Below are 20,187 nucleotides of genomic sequence, written 5' to 3'. Positions count from 1 at the left end.
GGGATGGGATGGGATGGGATGGGCTGCGCCGCCTCACCCCCCGCATCCCCCCAAACCCTACATCCCCCAGACCCCACAGCCCCCAGACCCCACAGCCCCCAGACCCCACAGCCCCCAGACCCCAGAGCCCCCCTGAGCCCGGGTCCCTCCGCCCGCTCTGGCCCCGGTGGTCGCCGGGGGAGGGCTCGGGGGGCCCGAGGAGGGCTCGGGAGGGCCGGCCCCGCTCGGGGGCCGGGGGAGGGTCCGGAGCCACCGGGGGAAGGTCCGGGGGGCCCGGCGGGGCCGGCCCGGCTCGGATTACAGCTCCGGGGGGCGGCGGGGCCGGGACTTAAACGGGGCCGCGGGGCCGAGCGGGCACTGCCGGCCCCGGGCGCGGATCGGGCGCAGCCGCCTCGCCATGCCCGGACACCGCCCGGCCCCCGGCGGGCGCCGCTCCCGCCGCCCCGAGCCCGCAGCCACCGGCGCGGCCCCCGGAGCCGCCCCCCGGCCCGGGCTCCTGCTCCTCCTCCTGCTCTGCCTCGCCGCCGCCGCCGCCGCGCAGGACCGAGACCTCCGTGAGTGGCGGGGATGGGGACACAGAGGGGACAGAACGGGGACAGAGCGGGGACACAGAGGGGACAGAGCGGGGACAGAGCGGGGACACAGATGGAACCTACAGCGGTGAGGGATGGGAAACTTTTGGGGCATCGCCGGGGGGGGGCGAGGGGGACACGTTGAGGGAAAGTTGGAGAAGGGAGGGGGGGGACAGCGAGGGGACAGCGAGGGGACAGCGGGGAACAATGGGGACAGAGGGGAGATGGAACAGAAAGAGGATGGGGGACAGCAGGGGACATCGGGGGACACTAGGGGATGTTTTGGGATGGACAGAGAAAGTTTCAGAGTGGCGGGGGGGACGGCTCGGAGCCTGGGGACACCGAGGGGACATCGGGGGACAGCTTGGGGACATTGGGGGACAGCGTGAGATGGACGGGGAAAGTTTCAGCGAGGCGGGGAGGGGGCAGAGTGGAGTTTGAGGACACCGGGGGGCTGCGTGGGGACATCGGGGGACAGCTTGGGGACACAGGCACGGGACAAAGGGGGAAAGTTTCGAGGCAGTCCCGGGGACAGCAGCGCGGGGGAGAGGGGGGACAGCGGGGAAAGTGTCAGGGAAATGTGGGACAAGCTTGGTGGCACGGAGGGGCACTGGGGGACAGGGAGGGAGAGCACGAGGGGAGTTGGGGACATCGGGGGACAGTGGGAAATGAAGTGGAACAGAGCGGGGCAGCCTGGGGGACAGAGGGGGGACACGGTGGGGCAGGGAGCGTGGGACACCGGAGCATGGCACGAGGCCGGGCGGGGGGGACATGGTGGGGACACTGGGGGACAGTTTGGGGTCCAGTGTGTGGCATGGATGGAGTGTAGGGACAGTAGGGACAGCCTGGGACAGGAAGGGGACAGTTTGAGATGGCTTGAGGGGCACAGGTGGGACATGGGGGCCGCAGGTGACAGTGAGGGGGCAGAGGGACAGCCGGGGGTGTGGGCGGTGACCTGGAGCAGGAACAGGCTGGGGACACAGGGTCCGGCTGGGGTCACAGGGTCCGGTTGGGGACAGGGGGTGCATTGAGGGCCAGCCCTGGAGATATCCCTGGGGACACCGGGGACATTCCAGGGACCCTGGGGACACCTGGGAGCCCCGGTGTGCAGCCTGGGGACCCCGAGGCACCTCCTGGGGACCCTGGGGGACCCCCGGGACCCTCCGGGAGCACCCGGGCACCTCCGGGTCACCCATGAGTTCAGCCTGGGGACACCAGCGCCCCTTGTCCCCCAGCCCGTGGGGACACTGGTGCCACCAGAGCTGCGGGGACACTCGGGGGGTGTCACTGCTCGGGGCTCAGAGGGGGCTGGCAGTGCCACCACCCCCCGCTGGCTGTCCTCGCGCTGTCCCCTCACTGCGGGGGTGCCGGGCTCCTTTGGCCTCCCCTTCCTCCTCCTCCTCCTCCTCCTCCTCCTCCTCCTGGTGATGAGGCCGAGGCTGGCAGTGCCATCCCCCTGGTCCGCGTGTCCCCGCGCTGTCCCCGCGCTGTCCCCGCAGCCGAGGCTGGCAGCTGCCTGCAGGACGGGGCTGGCAGCGCCGCCACCCCGCTCCTGGCTGTCCCCGCGCTGTCCCCGAGCTGTCCCCGAGCTGTCCCCCCTCACCGGGGGCTGCGGGGCCCCTCTGGCGTCCCCTCCTCCCCGCCGCGCTCACAGCGAGCCTGGCAGTGCCACCGCCTCCCCCCGCGCTGTCCCCACGCTGTCCCCGCGCTGTCCCCGCAGCCGAGGCTGGCAGCTGCCTGCAGGACGGGCACCGCTACAGCGACAAGGACGTGTGGAAGCCGGAGCCGTGCCGGATCTGCGTGTGCGACACGGGGACGGTGCTGTGCGACGAGATCATGTGCGAGGAGCTGCGGGACTGCCCCAGCCCCGAGATCCCCTTCGGAGAGTGCTGCCCCATTTGCCCCACCGAGCAGCCCAGCGGTTGTAATTTATTTATTTCCCTTCATTAGAGAATTAATAAATAAATTACCCGGCCATGGATGGCGCCATCCATGCGGCAGCGCAGGGAAAAGGCAACTTCACCCCAAAACAACGGGGAAAAATCGGCCCCAGGGGAAAAATCACTGAGGTTTTTAGCCCTGGTTGAAAATTTGGAGGTTTTGGGGGGTTTTAGACGGAAAAAAAATGGGGGAAAGGGTGGTAGGAGGGGATTTTGCACCCCTGGCAAACGGGCTTTGGTAGAAATCCCCCGAAATTGTGGGAATGCACCCCAAAATGAATGGAAACCCCAGAGACAGCCCCAAGCAGGGTTCCCAATTGTGGAATTTCACCCCAGAGTGAAGGAGAACCCTAAACCCGCTTCCCCCAAACCTCCAAAACCCCCAAAGTTGCCTTTTTTTAACCCTTCCCTGCCCCAGCTGGGGGGGATTAAAGGGTTGAGCACCCCCAAAATGCCTCCAAACCCAAAAAAAGCCCCCTCGAGCCCCTCGCTGCTGGCCCCGCTTTGGGGGAGCCCCCAGTGCCCCCCAGTTTGGCCCAACAGCCCGACCAGGATGGAGCCACCTCGTGTTGCCCCCATCCCAAATTCTTGTGTCCCCCCCCATTAATTTCTCTTTATTTTTCTTTTTTTTTTTTTTTTTTTTTTTTTTATTTCCTACAGGGAAGCCTGGCCCCAAGGTGAGTGAATTTAGGGGCAATTGTCCCAAATTTTGGGGTGGTTTTGGTATTTTGAGGTCTCTGGGTTCATCCTTTGCTTTGCATTGGGGGCTTTTGGGGTGGTTTTGTGCTCATCGCTGGGGGTCAGACAGAAGAATTTTGGGGCAGTTTTGGGCCCTCGAGGGGTCAGAGAGAGGAATTTTGGAGCAGTTCTGGGGTCTCACCCTTGGCTTCTCTTTGCAGGGACAGAAAGGTGAACCCGGCGATATCAAAGATGTGAGTGAGGAGGAGACCCCAAAAAGGGGCTGAGGTGGGAGGGGCGGGGCTGGGAGACCCCACAAAGGGGCTGGGACCCTTCCAGCCCTGATGCCCCCGCTTCTGTGTCCCCGCAGGTCGTAGGACCCCGAGGACCCCCGGGCCCGCAGGTGGGAGCAGCTCCAGGCTGGGAAATCTCTGGAATTTTGGGGGAGGGGGTTTGGGAGAGAGGGGGAGGGGCGGGAGGGGGGGAGGGGACTCCTGACCCCCCCTCCCCCATCCTGTTTTCCCCCCCCCCCCAGGGCCCCGCAGGTGAGCAGGGACAGCGAGGGGACCGCGGCGAGAAGGGCGAGAAGGTGAGAGAGAGGGACCCCCAAAACCCCTAAAAGTCCCTTCAAATACCCAAAACCCGCTGTGAAAACCTAAAATCCTCTTTGACCTCCCTCAAAAAACCCCAAAATCTGCTGAGAACTCACCCAAAATCGCTTTCTTTGTCCCCCCATCCCAGGGCGCCCCCGGCCCCCGGGGCAGGGATGGGGAGCCCGGAACCCCAGGAAACCCCGGCCCCCCCGGGCCCCCCGGACCCCCGGGACCCCCCGGCCTCGGGGGAGGGGTGAGTATCCGGGGGGAGGGGAGATGGGATCGGGGGGTTTGGGGGAAAATTGAGGGGATTTTGGGGCGCTGAGGGGAATTTGTGCAGGTTTCATGGGACTCTGGTGGGAATGGAGGAGGGCTTGGAGGGGATTTTGGGGGCACTTGATTTGGGGAGGTTTTGAGGGGGATTTAGGGGGGTTAAGGTGATTGGGGGGGCTTGAGGAGATTTTGAGGGAATTTGGGAGGGTTTTGAGGGAATTTGGGGTTTGAGTGCAGTAGCAGGGATTTTGATGGGAACTGGGGGGATTTTGATGAGAATTGGGTTTTTCTGAGGGGAATCTGGGGTTTTCTGGGGGGTCTCCGGGGTGCTGAGCCTCCTTTCCCTGGCAGAACTTCGCGGCTCAGATGGCTGGGGGCTTTGATGAGAAGGCTGGAGGGGCTCAGATGGGCGTCATGCAGGGACCTATGGTAACGGCACCCCAAAAACCCCCCAAATCCCCCCAAATCCTCCCAAATTTCCATGAAACCCCCCCAGATCCCCTCAATTCCCCTCAAATCTGCCCAAGCCTCTTCCCACAGCCCCAAACCCCTCCCCAGCCCCGTGCAAACCCATCCCATTTGGGACCCCCCTCGGGAACCCCCAGTTTTGGGGGGTCCTGGGTGGCTTCGGGGGCGTCCCCCGCCGGTGTCCCCCCCATGTGACATCGCTGTGTTCCCCCAGGGCCCCATGGGACCCCGCGGCCCCCCCGGCCCCTCCGGCTCCCCCGTAAGTATCGCCCCCCTCCTCACATTCCGGGCTGGCCGGGCCGGCTGGGGCCACCCCCGCTGATGTCCCCTTGTCCCCCCAGGGTCCCCAAGGATTTCAAGGCAACCCCGGTGAGCCCGGCGAGCCTGGCGCTGCTGTGAGTGTCCCCAGGTGTCCCCAAACGTCCCCAAACCCGGGCACTGCCAGCCCCCAGTGCCGCTCATCACCACCTCTTTGTCCTCTGCAGGGTCCGATGGGTCCCCGGGGACCTCCGGGACCTCCTGGCAAACCCGGTGACGACGTGAGTGACAAAGGGACTCTGGTGACATTCAGCCGCGGTGGCAGCCGGGCTGAGAAGGGACAAAAAGCGACATTTTTGTGTCCCCAACCCCTCAAAAATCCCGTTTTCCCCGCAGGGCGAGACTGGCAAACCCGGGAAATCCGGTGACCGCGGCCCCCCCGGCCCCCAGGTGAGCGTGGCACCGGTGGCCCCCGCCACAAAGCCACCGCTGTCCCTTCCCGGTCCCCAACTCTCCCTTCTCCCGTAGGGCGCTCGTGGCTTCCCCGGGACCCCCGGCCTGCCTGGAGTCAAAGGCCACCGGGTGAGTGCGTGTTCTCCCCGTGTCCCCTCCCCGTCCCCGCGTCACCCGGAGCGGCTCTGTCATTGTCACACCCCCGCCGTGTCGCTGTCCCCAGGGCTACCCCGGCCTGGACGGCGCCAAGGGAGAGGCGGGAGCACCTGGAGCCAAGGTGAGAGGGGGTGGCAGTGCCTGGGGCTGGGGACAGTTCATGGGTGAGAGGGGGTGGCAGTGCCTGGGGCTGGGGACAGTTCATGGGTGAGAGGGGGTGGCAGTGCCTGGGGCTGGGGACAGTTCCCGGGGTGCAGGGGCTGTCCCCTGCTGGGGTGGCGGTCCCCTGGCTCCGGTGCCTGTCCCTGTGGCACCAGGGGACCATCCCCGCCCTGTGTCACCTGTGTCCCTCCCCGCAGGGCGAGTCCGGCTCCCCAGGCGAGAACGGCTCCCCCGGCCCCATGGTGAGTGCGCGCTGCGAGAGGGAAACTGAGGCACGGCCGGGTGGGCTCGGCCAGGGCCAGCACCCCCCGGCCTGACCTCTGTCACCCTCACGTGTCACCCTCTGTCCCCACAGGGTCCCCGCGGGCTGCCCGGAGAGCGAGGACGCCCGGGCCCCTCGGGCGCTGCGGTGAGTGCGGCGGCACCTGCGGCGCCGGTGGCGCCTGGGGGTGGCAGGGGGGACCCGACCCCCGCCCCGGGGACCCCCCCTCACCCCCGGCACCGTCTCCCCACAGGGCGCTCGTGGCAACGACGGCCTCCCGGGCCCGGCCGGACCGCCCGTAAGTGCAGGGGGGGTTGGCACGTCCCCCGCCCTTGTGCCATTCCCCCGAGGGGACAGCGGGGTCCCTCACGGGCCCCCGGAGCCCGGGGGAACCCTCACGCTGCTCTCGCCCCCAGGGTCCCGTCGGCCCCGCAGGAGCCCCCGGCTTCCCCGGCGCCCCCGGCTCCAAGGTGAGGGGACAGGGATGGTCCCGGTGGGGACAGCAGGGTCCCGATGTCACCCCTGACCCTCTCGGTCACCTCCCCCCAGGGTGAAGCGGGTCCCACCGGAGCGCGAGGACCCGAGGGTGCCCAGGGCCCCCGCGGGGAATCCGGGACCCCCGGCTCGCCCGGCCCCGCCGGCGCCCCCGTAAGTGCCTGTGTCCCCCCGTCCTGGTGGCTTTGTCCCCCCCCGCCTTGTGCCCTGAGCTGGGAGTGGCGGGGACGGGGCCGGATCCGGGGAAACTGAGGCACGGAGCTCAGCGAGGTTTGCTTATAGGGGAACCCCGGGACCGATGGCATCCCCGGAGCCAAGGGATCGGCGGTGAGTGGGGACAGGGACAGGGATGGGGACAGGGATGGGGAAAGGGATGGGGAAAGGGATGTCCCAGTGAGCCCCTGGCTGTGGGGACAGGGACTGGGCCGGGGTGAGGAGCAGGTGCTGCGCTGAGATTTTGGGACATTTGGGTCCCCTGGGGGTCGTGGGGCACTCAGGGATGGGGGACGCTGGGGGACAGAGATGTGTGGGGACACTGGGGGGTGTTGGGGGACCCTGGGGCTGCAAGGACAGGGTGGGATTTGAGCTGCAGGGGGACAGCAACTGCCGGCAGAGATGGGGACAGTGGGGACACTGGTGACGCTGGGGACACTGAGGGCTGTGGCGGGTCCCTGATGTCCCCCGGTGTCCGCAGGGCGCTCCAGGCATCGCCGGCGCTCCAGGATTCCCCGGCCCCCGCGGCCCACCTGGACCCCAGGGAGCCACCGGCCCGCTGGGCCCCAAGGGACAGACGGTGAGAGACCCCCGATGTGCCCCCGGGACCGGCCATGCCGGTGACCGCGCCCCGGACACTGACCACGCCACGCCCTTTGGCCACGCCCATCTACCAGCGAATCACCACGCCCCTTTATACCCAGGCCACGCCCCCTTCACACCTTTTCCCTTTGGGTGTCCCCTCCCCAAAGTCACCCCCGGGTCACTCCTGGGTCACTCCTGGGTCACCCAGCCCTGAGCCCTAAAGGAACCCTGGGGATGGGATGGGATGGGATGGGATGGGATGGGATGGGATGGGATGGGATGGGATGGGATGGGATGGGATGGGATGGGATGGGATGGGGACAAGGACCTGGAGCCCAGGCCAGGGATGGGGTGGGGACAGCTGTGGGGACACTGTACTCTGTCCCCCCTCCTCAGGGCGAGCCCGGCATCGCGGGATTCAAAGGCGAGCAGGGACCCAAGGGAGAGACGGTGAGTGGGGCTGGGGGACACCAGAGCCCCCGGCTGGGGGTCCAGCCCTGGCCCTCACTGTCCATGGAGTGTCCAGTCCCAGCCCCTCATTGGTCATCCCAGTGTCCATCCCAGTGTCCATCCCACCCCAATGTCCATCCCAGTGTCCACCCCAGTGTCCATCCCACCCCAGTGTCCATCCCATTGTCCACCCCAGTGTCCATCCCACCCCAGTGTCCGTCCCAGTGTCCATCCCAGTGTCCATCCCACCCCAGTGTCCGTCCCACCCCAGTGTCCGTCCCAGTGTCCATCCCAGTGCCCATCCCACCCCAGTGTCCATCCCACACCAGTGTCCGTCCCAGTGTCCACCCCAGTGTCCATCCCACCCCAGTGTCCGTCCCACCCCAGTGTCCGTCCCAGTGTCCACCCCGGGCCCTCTCTCCCCTCCGGTGCCTCTCGGCCCTAACGAGCCGTTCCCCTAACGAGGCCCCTTGGGGCAGCAGCGTCCCCCCGCCCTCCCCGCGGGGGGACAGTGGCCGGGGGACAGAGGGACAATGGCCGCAGTGTTCAGTGTCCCCCCGTGGGGCCGTCCCCCCCCTTGGGGACATTCCCCCCTCGCCTCATTAAGCACCATCAATGGGGCCCTGCCGCGCCCGGCGCCAGCGGGGATGGGGGGGCACGAGGGGACTCGGGTTTATGGGTTTAGTCCCCGGGGGGGCCAGGGAGGGGATGAAGGCTCCTTGTGACCCCTTTTCCTCCTCGCCCTCAGGGCCCCGCAGGACCCCAGGGTGCCCCCGGACCGGCCGGGGAGGAAGGGAAGAGAGGAGCCCGTGGAGAACCCGGAGCTGCTGGACCTTTGGGGCCACCTGGAGAGAGGGTTTGTGGTGCCCTCGACCTCAAACACTGACCCCGACCCCAAAAAACTGACCCTGACCCCAAAAAAATAACCCTGATCCCAAAAAACCGACCCCAATCCCAAAAATCCTTCACTCAGCCCTAAAACCCTCCCCTGACCTTACAAATCCTCATCGTCCCCCACAGGGAGCTCCCGGCAACCGCGGCTTCCCCGGACAGGACGGGCTGGCCGGCCCCAAGGTGGGACTCTGGGGACACCGGGGGTGTCCTGGGGGTGACAACCCCAAGTGACCCCACAGTGACCCCAAACACCCCAAACTGACCCCACATCCCTCCACAGGGGGCCCCGGGCGAGCGTGGCCCCGCTGGCCTGGCCGGCCCCAAAGGAGCCACCGGCGACCCCGGCCGCCCCGGAGAGCCCGGCCTGCCTGGAGCCAGGGTGAGGGACAGCAGCGACCCCAAAAACGGGACCGGGGGGCACCTGGGGGTCTGGGGATGGATCAGGGGGGTTGGGGCTGGTTAAAGCTCTCTGAGGGTCAATTAGCTGATTTTGGGGGTGGTGAAGGCGGGTTTGGGGTCACTAACGTGCTTTTAGGATTGGTAAGGGTGGTTTTGGGGGTGGTCAAGGTGATTTTGGGGTCAGTGAGGTGATTTTGGGGTTGGTTTAAGGAGATTTTGGTAGTGGTCAAGGTGGTTTTGGGGTTGAAAATGTGATTTTGGGGGTGGTTAAGGAGATTTTGGGGGTTGATAAGGTGCTTTGGGGTTGATAAGGTGCTCTTAGGGTTGTTCAAGGTGCTTTTGGGGTTGTTTAAGGAGCTTTCGGGGTCAATAAGGCCCTTTTGGAGTTAGCCAAGATGCCCTTTGGCATTAAGACCTTTTTTGGTCTCTTGGCACTCTTTGGTGCTAATTAAGAAACTCCAAGGTTAATTAAGATGCTCTCTGCTAATTCAGATGCTCTCTGCTAATTCAGATGCTCTTTGGGATTCCCAAGGTGCATTAGGGGTTCCCAAAACCCCTCCTTGGGGTTCCTTGCTCTTTGGGGTGCCCTTTGGGGTCACCCCACGGCCATGGGGTCATGGTCACACCACAAACCCTTTTTGTCCCCACAGGGTCTCACAGGACGCCCTGGGGACGCTGGGCCCCAAGGCAAAGTCGGCCCCACAGTGAGTGACACCCCAAAAGGGGCTTGGGGTTGGGGGTGGTTTGGGGTTGGGGGTGGTTTGGGGTTGGAGGTGGTTTGGGGTTGGAGGTGGTTTGGGGTTTGGGGCGGTTTGGGGTTGGGGGTGGTTTGGGGTGGTTTGGGGTTGGAGGTGGTTTGGGGTTCAGGTTTGGGGTGGTTCGGGTTTGGGGTGGTTTGGGATTGGGGGTGGTTTGGGGTTGGGGGTGGTTTTGGGTTTGGGTGTGGTTTGGGGTTCGGGTTTGGGGTGGTTTGGGGTTGGGGGTGATTTGGGTTTGGGGTGGTTTGGGGTGGTTTGGGGTTTGGGGTGGTTTGGGGTGGTTCGGGTTTGGGGTGGTTTGGGGTGGTTTGGGGTTTGGGGTGGGCTCTGTCCCCACTGACCCCGCTGTCCCCACAGGGTGCCCCCGGTGAGGATGGACGTCCCGGACCCCCCGGCCCCCAGGGGGCTCGGGGCCAGCCTGGTGTTATGGGATTCCCTGGTCCCAAAGGTGCCAATGTGAGTAAGAACCTTTTTCCCTCTAAAAATACCCGGGAATTCTCCCTGGGGCCAGAACCCCAAATCCTCCATCCTTTTTTAGGGTGAGCCTGGAAAAGCTGGTGAAAAAGGACTTCCTGGAGCACCGGGGCTGAGGGTGAGGTTTTCTGTCACACAAACCCCAAAAATTCACCTTCTGGTGCCACCCCACCCTAAAAGCCCCCAAAGGGGGAAACTGAGGCACGGGGAGGGGGGAAATAGGCATTATGGGATTTGGGGCTCAGTTTCCCATCTCCTCAGGGACTTCCTGGCAAGGATGGAGAGACCGGAGCTGCCGGACCCCCAGGACCTGCTGTGAGTGCAACAGGGCGAGCTCAGGACTGGGGCTAAAAACCCCAGATTTGGGCTAAAGCCCCCCTGGATCTGCCGGGGGATCCCAAAACCCACAAATCCCCAACCCCTGTGGTGCTGGGGCTTTGTGGGATCCCCAAAATCTTGGGGTGGGGGAAGTCTGAAATCCCAAAGGTTTTTGGGTCCTTGAGCAGCGTCCATCCCACAGGGCCCGGCAGGGGAGAGGGGAGAGCAAGGAGCCCCCGGCCCCTCCGGCTTCCAGGTGAGCTCATGGGTTTGGGGTTTGGGGTTTGGGGTTTGGGGTGATGCCACCCCAACCCCCAGGGTCCTGCTGTCACTGTTCTCACATGGCTCCTGTCCCCTCCCAGGGACTGCCAGGGCCACCAGGTCCCCCCGGCGAGAGTGGCAAGCCCGGCGACCAGGTGAGACTCCCCAGTCCCCCCCAGGTGGGATCGAGATCCCTCAAATCCCTCAGGTCTGACCCCAGACCCGTTTGTCCCCTTCCCACAGGGCGTTCCTGGAGAAGCCGGAGCCCCCGGGCTTGTGGGTCCCAGGGTAAGTGTCACCTCTCACCCGGGGGGCTTTGAGGGGCCAGTGTCAGTGTCACCTGTGCTCCCATTTGGTGACATGTTCATCCCACGGGGACTTTGGAGGGTCCCAGGGCCTGGTTGTCCCCACCCAGGGCCACCAGATCCACGCTGGTTCCGTCCTCATTCCAGTCCCTCCAGGGTAGCATGGGACAGTGCCCTCCCCACCCCCTGGTGCCACCCCCACGGTGTCCCCGTGTCCCTGCTGAGCTGTCCCCTCTGTCCCTGCTGAGCTGTCCCCGTGTCCCCGCTGAGCTGTCCCCTCTGTCCCCAGGGTGAGCGCGGCTTCCCCGGCGAGCGCGGCTCTCCCGGTGCCCAGGGCCTGCAGGGGCCCCGTGGCCTCCCCGGCACCCCTGGCACCGACGGACCCAAGGTGGGTGACACAGGGAGGGGACAGCGCCGATGGCGGTGCCACCGCGGGGGTGACACCTCAATAATGTCCCTTTGCTGCTTTAGGGCGCCACCGGCCCCGCCGGCCCCAACGGCGCCCAGGGCCCCCCGGGGCTGCAGGGGATGCCCGGGGAGAGAGGAGCCGCTGGCATCGCCGGTCCCAAGGGGGACAGGGTGAGTGACGGTGACATGGAGGGCATGGGCTGCCACCAGTGCCACCAGGGCTCGGCTGGGCTCACACTGGCCCCGTGCCACCCCACAGGGAGACGTTGGAGAGAAAGGACCTGAGGGAGCCCCCGGAAAGGACGGAGCTCGCGTGAGTGGGGCAGGGATGGGGTGGGAGGGGGCCGGTCAAGGGCACTCATGGTGGCCAGCAGGGATATCCTTGGTGGCTGGCCAGGGACACTCATGGTGGCCAGCCAGAGGTGCCCATGGTGGCCAGCAGGGATATCCTTGGTGGCCTCCTCCTCATGGTGGTCGGTGAGGGATGTCCATGGTGGCTACCCAGGGCCTTGGTGACCTCACTGTCCCCTCTGTCCCCACAGGGTCTGACCGGTCCCATCGGCCCCCCCGGCCCCGCTGGCCCCAACGGCGAGAAGGTGAGACCGGGGTGGCCCTGCCAGTGCTCCCACAGGGACAGATCCCACCTGATCCCTGGGACAGATCCCACCTGATCCCCAGGGCAGATCCCATCCCAATCTCTGGGGCAGATCCCATCCCAATCCCTGGGGCAGATCCCACCCAATTCCCAGGGCAGATCCCACCTGATTCCTGGGGCAGATCCCACCCGATCCCTGGGGCAGATCCCACCCGATTCCCAGGGCAGATCCCACCCCAATCCCTGGGGCAGATCCCACCCGATCCCCAGGGCAGATCCCACCTGATCCTGAGGGCAGATCCCACCCGAATCTCGGGACAGATCCCACCCGATCCCTGGGGCAGATCCCACCCGATCCCTGAGGAAGATCCCACCTGAATCCTGGGACAGATCCCACCCGATCCCTGGGGCAGATCCCATCCCAATCTCTGGGGCAGATCCCACCTGATCCCTGGGGCAGCCCCACGCTGCCCCACCCAGACAGACCCATCCATCTCCATCCCCCACAACTCCCCCTTCCTTTCCTTCCTTTCCAGGGCGAGTCTGGCCCCCCCGGCCCGTCTGGAGCCGCTGGAGCCCGTGGTGCCCCCGTAAGTGCCATCTGTCCCCCCCGGTACTGGCAGTGCCACATTGGCCCCATTCCCTTGATTTTAACCCCGTTTGTCCCACAGGGAGAGCGCGGAGAGCCCGGAGCCCCCGGCCCTGCCGGATTCGCCGGACCCCCGGTGAGTTCTGCCCCCAGTCCATCCCAGTTCTGTCCCCACTCCATCCCAGTTCTGCCCCCACTCCATCCCAGTTCTGCCCCCAGTCCATCCCAGTTCTGTCCCCACTCCATCCCAGTTCTGTCCCCACTCCATCCCAGTTTCCCCAGTGGCCGCTGACCACTGACCACGGCTCTTTCCCAGGGTGCTGATGGCCAGCCCGGAGCCAAGGGCGAGCAAGGCGAGCCTGGCCAGAAGGGTGACGCCGGAGCCCCCGGGCCTCAGGGTCCCTCCGGGGCTCCTGGACCGCAGGTGGGTCCAGCCAAGACCCCCAGTATTGGGGCTGAGCCCTTGTGGGGGTCCCTCATCCCAGGAATCTCCAGGTCCTGAGTGTCCTGATTGTTTTTCTGCCTCTTCCCAGGGTCCCACAGGTGTCACCGGTCCCAAAGGAGCCCGGGGTGCTCAGGGACCCCCGGTGAGTGGGGGGTGGGGGAGGGGATGGGGAGGGGGGAGGGGAGGGGAGGAGGAGCCGGGTCTGACCCTCTCTTGCCTCCGTCCCCAGGGAGCCACCGGATTCCCTGGAGCCGCTGGACGCGTCGGACCCCCCGGCCCCAACGTGAGCTGGGGGCAGCTCAGGGGGGGAACTGGGGTCACTGGGGGGGAACTGGGGTCACTGGGAGCAGCCAGGATCTCTTGGGAAGATCAGGGATTGCTCAGGTCAGTTGGGATCACTGGGGAAAAACTGAGATCATGTGGGAACAGCTCATTTTGGGACAGTCGGGATCACTCGGGAAGCTCTGGGATCACTCAGGGCAGTCGGGGTCAGCCAGGATGGCTGCCCCCAGCTTCGGAGGCCGGGCAGCTCCCCACGATGTCCCCAAACCAAAGCCACCCCAGGTGCCACCGCCCAGCCCTTCCCAAGAGGCATCCCCAGTGCTCCCCAATCCCAGAGCAGTGCCAGGGCTGGGATCAGGGATAGATCGGGAATGGGATCAGGCACGGCTCAGGGATGGATCAGGAACATGGAAACCCCTCCCGAGTTCTCTCTAACCCCGATCTCTCCTGCAGGGGAACCCTGGACCCCCAGGACCCCCCGGCTCTGCGGGCAAGGACGGCCCCAAGGGCGCCCGGGGCGACGCGGGACCCCCGGGCCGAGCGGGGGACCCGGGGCTGCAGGGCCCCGCCGGCCCCCCCGGCGAGAAGGGCGAGCCCGGCGAGGACGGCCCCGCGGTATTTGGGATTTGGGGACACCACCCCCGGCCCCTCACCAGCCCCCGAGTGGCGCTGACCCCTGCCCTCCCCTCCCTTTGTGTCCCCGCAGGGTCCGGACGGGCCCCCCGGGCCCCAGGGGCTGGCAGGACAGCGCGGCATCGTGGGGCTCCCAGGGCAGCGTGGTGAGCGCGGCTTCCCGGGGCTGCCCGGACCCTCGGTGAGCAAAACCCTGAAAAACACAAAAAAAACCCCAAAACACCAAAAAAATCCCAAAATCTGGGAAGAAATGGCAGCTCATCAGAGGCAGTTTTGTGATGCAGAAGGATTTTGGGAGGGTGGGGAGTGGTGGAAGCTGCTCATCCCCATCCCGGTGCTTTTGGGATTCTCTTTCCATGCCAAAAAAATGTCCCAAAATCTCCCAAGGCTTTTCCCCACTGACACAGCCATGCACCAGACCAGCAGGACGCATTTTCCATTCAAATTTTTACCTTTTTCCCACGGGAATTTGTGCCCCCTGAGCTCTGGGGAAAGTTTGTGGCCAAGGAGGGTTTGGATTCCCTCCCTCTCTCCTGATTCCCTCAATCCACCCAGACTCACTCATGAGGGGGTTTTCCTGGTTTTTAGGGAGAGCCTGGAAAACAGGGAGCACCTGGATCTGCCGGTGACCGGGGACCCCCCGGGCCCGTGGGACCCCCTGGGCTGACTGGACCAGCCGGAGAGCCTGGACGGGAGGTAAGAAATTTAGGAATGTCTGGAATATCCAGGATGGATCCCTGGCTGACCCTGGGTGGAGACAGCCTTTAGGTTGATCCCAGAAAATCCCAGCACGTTTTCCCCATAGGAATTTGCCTGGATAAAGGAGTTTTCCCCCCCATCCCAAAGGCAAAAGCTGAATTCCTCCTCTTTTCCAGGGAAATCCCGGTGCTGATGGACCCCCCGGCAGGGATGGGGCGGCAGGAGTGAAGGTGAGCTCATCCCAGATTTCTCAAGGGCCGGAATTCCTGGGAATTCCCGTTATGCTGTGCTTGCCCCCATCCCAGAGCCGGAATTCCTGAGCCCATTCCCTGTTCCCAGGGCGATCGTGGTGAGACTGGCCCCGTGGGTGCTCCTGGCGCTCCCGGCGCTCCCGGCGCTCCCGGCCCCGTGGGACCCACTGGAAAACAGGGAGACAGGGGAGAGACGGTGAGTGGGACACCTCGGGATGGGGGGAGACGGGAATTACCGGGAATATCCCAAATCCACGCCATGGAGCTGTTTGAGATCATCTGGGAATGGCACCGGGAGCAGCTCCGAGCGACTTCCTGAGGATTCCTGGTTTGGGATCTGCCTGGGAGCTCCAGGAGCTGGGAATGAGCTGGGCACCCCAGGAGATAAAACCAGGAACACTTGCAGTGCCCTGGGCAGCTGGGAATGCTAAATCTCACACACACATTCCCACACCTCAAATCCCAAGTCCCATTCCCGCTGTTTTTGACTGCCCTCCTTTCTCCGACAGGGTGCTCAGGGTCCCATGGGTCCCTCCGGCCCCGCTGGAGCCCGAGGGATGCCGGTGAGTGCGTCCCACCTGGAACTGTGGAATTCCTGGGATCCCAGTTAGGGATCCCAGCTTGGGGTCGCAGCTTGGCACCCTGGTTTGGGATCACCCCCACTCCTGACCCACCGTGTCCCCCCTGCAGGGTCCCCAGGGGCCGCGCGGTGACAAAGGCGAGGCGGGCGAGGCTGGAGAGCGCGGCCTGAAGGGGCACCGGGGCTTCACCGGGCTCCAGGGGCTGCCCGGGCCCCCCGTAAGTGCTGGGATTTGGGACCACAGCCCCCCGTATGTCCCAAATCCTACATCCCACACCCCAATCCCACATCTCCCGTGGGATCCCAAATCTTCCATCCTCCCTTCCTTCCCAGGGTCCTTCTGGAGACCAGGGTGCTGCCGGACCTGCGGGTCCCTCGGGGCCCAGGGTAAGTCCTGGAATTTTGGGGGAAAAAGGGAAAAGGAGGCGTCCCTGGACCGGTGCCACACCTGGAGGTGGCTGTGCCCTGTCAGGTGCTGTGCCCTGAGCCCTTTTTGGGGTTTTTCAGGGTCCCCCCGGCCCAGTGGGCCCCTCAGGCAAGGACGGCTCCAATGGGATGCCCGGACCCATCGGGCCCCCTGGACCCCGCGGGAGGAGCGGCGAGCCTGGCCCGGCGGTGAGCGGGGACACCGGAGAGAGGCGATCCGGGAGGGGAGGGATCCTGCAGGGAACAGAGGGGATCCAGGAGGGGAGAGAGGATCCAGGAGGAGAGGGATCCTTGTGAGAGAGAGGGGATCCAGGAGGGGAGGGATCCTGTGAGAGAGAGGGAATCCAGGAGGGGAGGGATCCTTGTGAGAGAGAGAGGATCCAGGAGGAGAGAGAGGATCCAGGAGGGGAGGGATCCTGTGAGAGAGAGGGATCCTGCGAGGGAGGGATCCTGCGGGGATCAGAGGGATCCTGTGGGGGACAGAGGGATCCTGCAGGGATCAGAGGGATCCTGTGGGGGACAGAGGGGTCCTGCGGGGATCAGAGGGATCCTGTGGGGGACAAAGGGATCCTGTGGGGGACAGAGGGATCCTGCATGGGTCAGAGGGATCCTGCGGGCATCAGAGGGATCCTGCAGGCATCAGAGGGATCCAAGCCTTGGCGATCACCTCATGACCGCTCCTCCCTCCTGCAGGGTCCCCCCGGGAACCCTGGCCCGCCCGGCCCCCCCGGGCCCCCCGGCACCGGTATCGACATGTCGGCATTCGCGGGGCTGGGGCAGCCCGAGAAGGGCCCTGACCCCGGGCGCTACATGCGGGCGGACGAGGCGGCGCCAGGGCTGCGGCCGCACGACGCCGAGGTGGACGCCACCCTCAAGGCCCTCAACAACCAGATCGAGAGCATCCGCAGCCCCGAGGGCTCTCGCAAGAACCCGGCCAGGACCTGCCGAGACATCAAACTCTGCCACCCCGACTGGAAGAGCGGTGAGAGAGAGGCTCCGGCCCTGTGTCCAGCCCTGTGTCCATCTGTGGCCATCCCTGTGTCCATCCCTGTGTCCATCCCCGTGTCCCCCTCTTCCTCCTTGTCTCCTCCACCACCCTCCCGGCCACCAAGGCCCACGCTGACCTCCTCACTGACCCCACTGCTGGTCACTCACTCACCACACTGACCCCCTCACTGACCCCACCACTCACTGACCCCACGCCCTCCGTCCACAGGTGATTACTGGATCGACCCCAACCAGGGCTGCACCCTGGACGCCATCAAGGTCTTCTGCAACATGGCCACGGGGGAGACGTGCGTGTACCCCAGCCCCGGCAGCATCCCCAGGAAGAACTGGTGGAGCAGCAAGGCCAAGGAGAAGAAGCACGTCTGGTTCGGCGAGACCATCAACGGCGGCTTCCACGTGGGTGTCTGGGATGGGCACGGAGGGGAAGGAGGGGCTGGAGTTCCACAGAAGAGCTGGAGCCGATTGCCTTCCTGGGGGTGGAATTTTTGGTGGTTCTATCAGATATTGGGTGATTTGAGGGTTATATGGATATCATGGAGCTGATGTCCATCCTGGGGGTGGAACTGGTGGTTGTTGGATCAGAAACGGTTAATTTAGGGGATTTTACTGAAACTTTGGAGTTGAAACTTAGCGGGTGTTTGGATCAGACCTGGTTGATCCAGTGGACTTTATGTAAATCCTGGAGTGGTGTCCTTCTTTGGGGTTAAATTGATAGGGTTTGGATCAGATATTGGTGGATTTAGGGATTTTAAGGAAAACTGGGAGTGATGTCCTTCTTTGGGGTGAAATTGGGTCACATATTGGTGGATTTAGGGATTTTAAGGAAAACTTGGAGCGATGTCCTTTCACTTGAGGTGAAATTGATGGGTTTTGTACCAGAACGAGTTGGTTTAGAGTCTTTCATGGAAATCTTGGCATCAGGCCATGACAGTTTCCAGGTCTGGGAAAGCAAACCGTGGAAATTCCCCCAAACTCCCCCAAAAAAGCCGTCTGAAAGCCTCCCTCCCCCCTGCAGTTCAGCTACGGCACCGAGGAGCTGGCGGCCAACACGGCCAACATCCAGATGACCTTCCTGAGGCTGCTGTCCACCGAGGGCTCCCAGAACGTCACCTACCACTGCCGCAACAGCGTGGCCTACCTGGACGAGGAGTCGGGCAGCCTGAGGAAGGCGCTGCTCATCCAGGGCTCCAACGACGTCGAGATCCGCGCCGAGGGCAACAGCAGGTTCACCTACAGCGTGCTGGAGGACGGCTGCACGGTGCGTGCCGGGGGGAGAGGGGGGAAATCGGGGGAAATCCATAAACCGCGGGGTTCGCCACCTGGGGAGGAAACCGGGAGCTCAGAGAGAGCGACCTGGGAGGGGACAGCATCTTGTCACCAAGTGCCACCAACCCGCGAGGGGACAGCATCTTGTCACCAAGTGCCACCAACCCGCGAGGGGACAGCATCTTGTCGCCAAGTGCCACCACGGCCAGGATTTGGCTGTGGTGGTCCAGGGATGGGGACTCCAAACCCCATTTTCCAGTGCTTTCCCCCCAGAAATACACTGAGAAACGTGGCCCTTCTTGGTCTAATAATGAAATGGGGCTCAAACTGAGATTGGGAAGGTTCTAGGAGATTAATAACCCCATTTTTCCCATGCTAATGATAAATTTGGAGCTCAAACTGAGATTGGGAAAATTCTGGAGGATTAAATAACTCCATTTTTCCAATGCTAATGATAACTTTGGGCTCAAACTGAGATTGGGAAGGTTCTGGAGGATTAAACACCATTTTTCCGATGCTAATGATAACTTTGGGCTCAAACTGAGATTGGGAAGGTTCTGGAGGATTAAACACCATTTTTCCGATGCTAATGATAAATTTGGAGCTCAAACTGAGATTGGGAAAATTATGGAGGATTAAATAACTCCATTTTTCCAATGCTAATGATAAATTTGGGCTCAAACTGAGTTCTGGAGGATCAAATAACCCCATTGTTACCCATTTTTTTCCTTATAAACACGCCAAGAAGTGGGACCCCTCCCTCTATGCCTGATGACAAATTTGGGTTCCAGCTGGGATTTGAAGGGTTTGGCGAGGATGTAACAGGTTAAATGACCCCATTTTTGCCCGTTTTTCCCCCAGAAACACACAGGGAAGTGGGGCAGGACTGTCATCGAGTACCGCTCGCAGAAGACCTCGCGCCTGCCCATCGTGGACATTGCACCTATGGACATTGGGGGACCCGAGCAGGAGTTTGGGGTCGACCTCGGCCCCGTCTGCTTCTTGTAAAAAAAAAAAAAAGGATTTTTTTGGTGTGGTTGTTTGTTTTTGGTTGTCGTGGTTTTTGTTTGTTTGGTTTGGTTTTTGTTTTTTTAAAAAGCCCAGCCCAATTCCTTAAAAAAAGAAAAAAAACCACCACATTAAATGGGATCCACCCCAAAAAGGAGCTGAGAAGTTCTGCACTGAAAGGGCTCACCCCGAATCAGGGAGCAACCACCTCATCCCAACACCAGAATCAAAGGAAAAACCCGTTAATATTTATTTATTCTCTTCCTGGAAGACCTGTTTTTGAGGTCAGGTGGAGGTGGGAATGTCAGTGATCCCTTTTTCCCTGAAAAAAAAAAATGGGATTTCACCAATCCAGGTATCAAAAATCCCCTCCTCACCCCGAATGTTCCCCTTTCCCCTCAGCAGGAGTGTTCATGTATAATATGAGTTAAAAAACACACAAAAAATCAAAAAATGGTGCTATTCTTGTAAAACAAGTCTGTATTTTTTAACATCTGTTGGTATAAAATGAAAAAAAATCTAAAAAAAAAAAACTTTTGGTCGAAAGTAAAAGTTGAGTTGAGTCTCTTTTTTTTTTGGGTGTGTTTGCAGTAATTTAAATATTTCCTCCCCATTTCAACCACCATAAAGTTCTTTAGGTTGGGAAAATATCCTATTGAAATCCTCATTTCGGGTTAAAACTGCACATTTTTTGGGTTGGGATACTTCAAGCTAAGGGGGAAGAGGGGGGCGAAATCCCCCAGAAAAGCCAAAAAAAAAGGAAAAATTTGAAAGTGAAAAATTTTGAAGTAGAAACTTTTGGGAAAGCAGGAGGTTAATTGTGGAATAATTATATAATTAGGAATAATTATATATTAATGCTATAATTAGGACTGGGACAATCCCGGTGTCACCAGGGCAAGGGGTGGCTGTCCTCTCCTCCCCACGAATTCTATCCTGTTTTCTACCTGCAAAAAACTCAAGTTTGGGGCTGTTTTGCAGCACTGGAAGCAGGAGACTCCACTCTAGCTGTGCAACAAAAAATCCCACA

At 62.7% G+C, this 20,187-nt stretch overlaps 1 protein-coding gene across 1 annotated transcript; it reads left to right on the top strand.

Moving 5' to 3' along the window:
- Positions 1-393: 393 nt before the first annotated feature.
- On the top strand, positions 394-19,643 carry COL2A1 (collagen type II alpha 1 chain). Its single transcript, XM_077192788.1, has 54 exons — positions 394-554; positions 2,293-2,493; positions 3,173-3,189; positions 3,412-3,444; positions 3,561-3,593; positions 3,726-3,779; positions 3,932-4,036; positions 4,408-4,485; positions 4,739-4,783; positions 4,866-4,919; positions 5,010-5,063; positions 5,179-5,232; positions 5,311-5,364; positions 5,459-5,512; positions 5,751-5,795; positions 5,909-5,962; positions 6,069-6,113; positions 6,232-6,285; positions 6,365-6,463; positions 6,593-6,637; positions 7,005-7,103; positions 7,505-7,558; positions 8,307-8,414; positions 8,579-8,632; positions 8,733-8,831; positions 9,502-9,555; positions 9,967-10,065; positions 10,148-10,201; positions 10,345-10,398; positions 10,604-10,657; positions 10,764-10,817; positions 10,906-10,950; positions 11,257-11,355; positions 11,439-11,546; positions 11,635-11,688; positions 11,918-11,971; positions 12,507-12,560; positions 12,642-12,695; positions 12,876-12,983; positions 13,093-13,146; positions 13,234-13,287; positions 13,740-13,901; positions 13,993-14,100; positions 14,508-14,615; positions 14,795-14,848; positions 14,958-15,065; positions 15,379-15,432; positions 15,560-15,667; positions 15,783-15,836; positions 15,957-16,064; positions 16,569-16,857; positions 17,092-17,279; positions 17,899-18,141; positions 19,011-19,643. The coding sequence occupies exons 1-54, from the start codon at positions 398-400 to the stop codon at positions 19,155-19,157; spliced, it is 4,533 nt and encodes a 1,510-aa protein (XP_077048903.1). The 5' UTR covers positions 394-397; the 3' UTR covers positions 19,158-19,643.
- Positions 19,644-20,187: the final 544 nt, after the last annotated feature.

The sequence above is a fragment of the Agelaius phoeniceus genome, chromosome 35 (genome assembly GCF_051311805.1).
Source record: "Agelaius phoeniceus isolate bAgePho1 chromosome 35, bAgePho1.hap1, whole genome shotgun sequence".
Classification (NCBI taxonomy): domain Eukaryota; kingdom Metazoa; phylum Chordata; class Aves; order Passeriformes; family Icteridae; genus Agelaius; species Agelaius phoeniceus.
The sequence above is the reverse complement of the archived record's forward strand: the minus strand, read 5'-3'. Positions and strand labels throughout refer to the sequence as shown.

Bases quoted from the DNA above. Each gene is read 5' to 3' on its own strand.
- COL2A1 (XM_077192788.1), top strand. From the start codon at position 398: ATGCCCGGACACCGCCCGGCCCCCGGCGGGCGCCGCTCCCGCCGCCCC. The intron at 12,561-12,641 runs GTAAGTGCCATC...TTTGTCCCACAG, and splicing joins CTGGAGCCCGTGGTGCCCCC to GGAGAGCGCGGAGAGCCCGG. The intron at 14,616-14,794 runs GTAAGAAATTTA...CCTCTTTTCCAG, and splicing joins CCGGAGAGCCTGGACGGGAG to GGAAATCCCGGTGCTGATGG.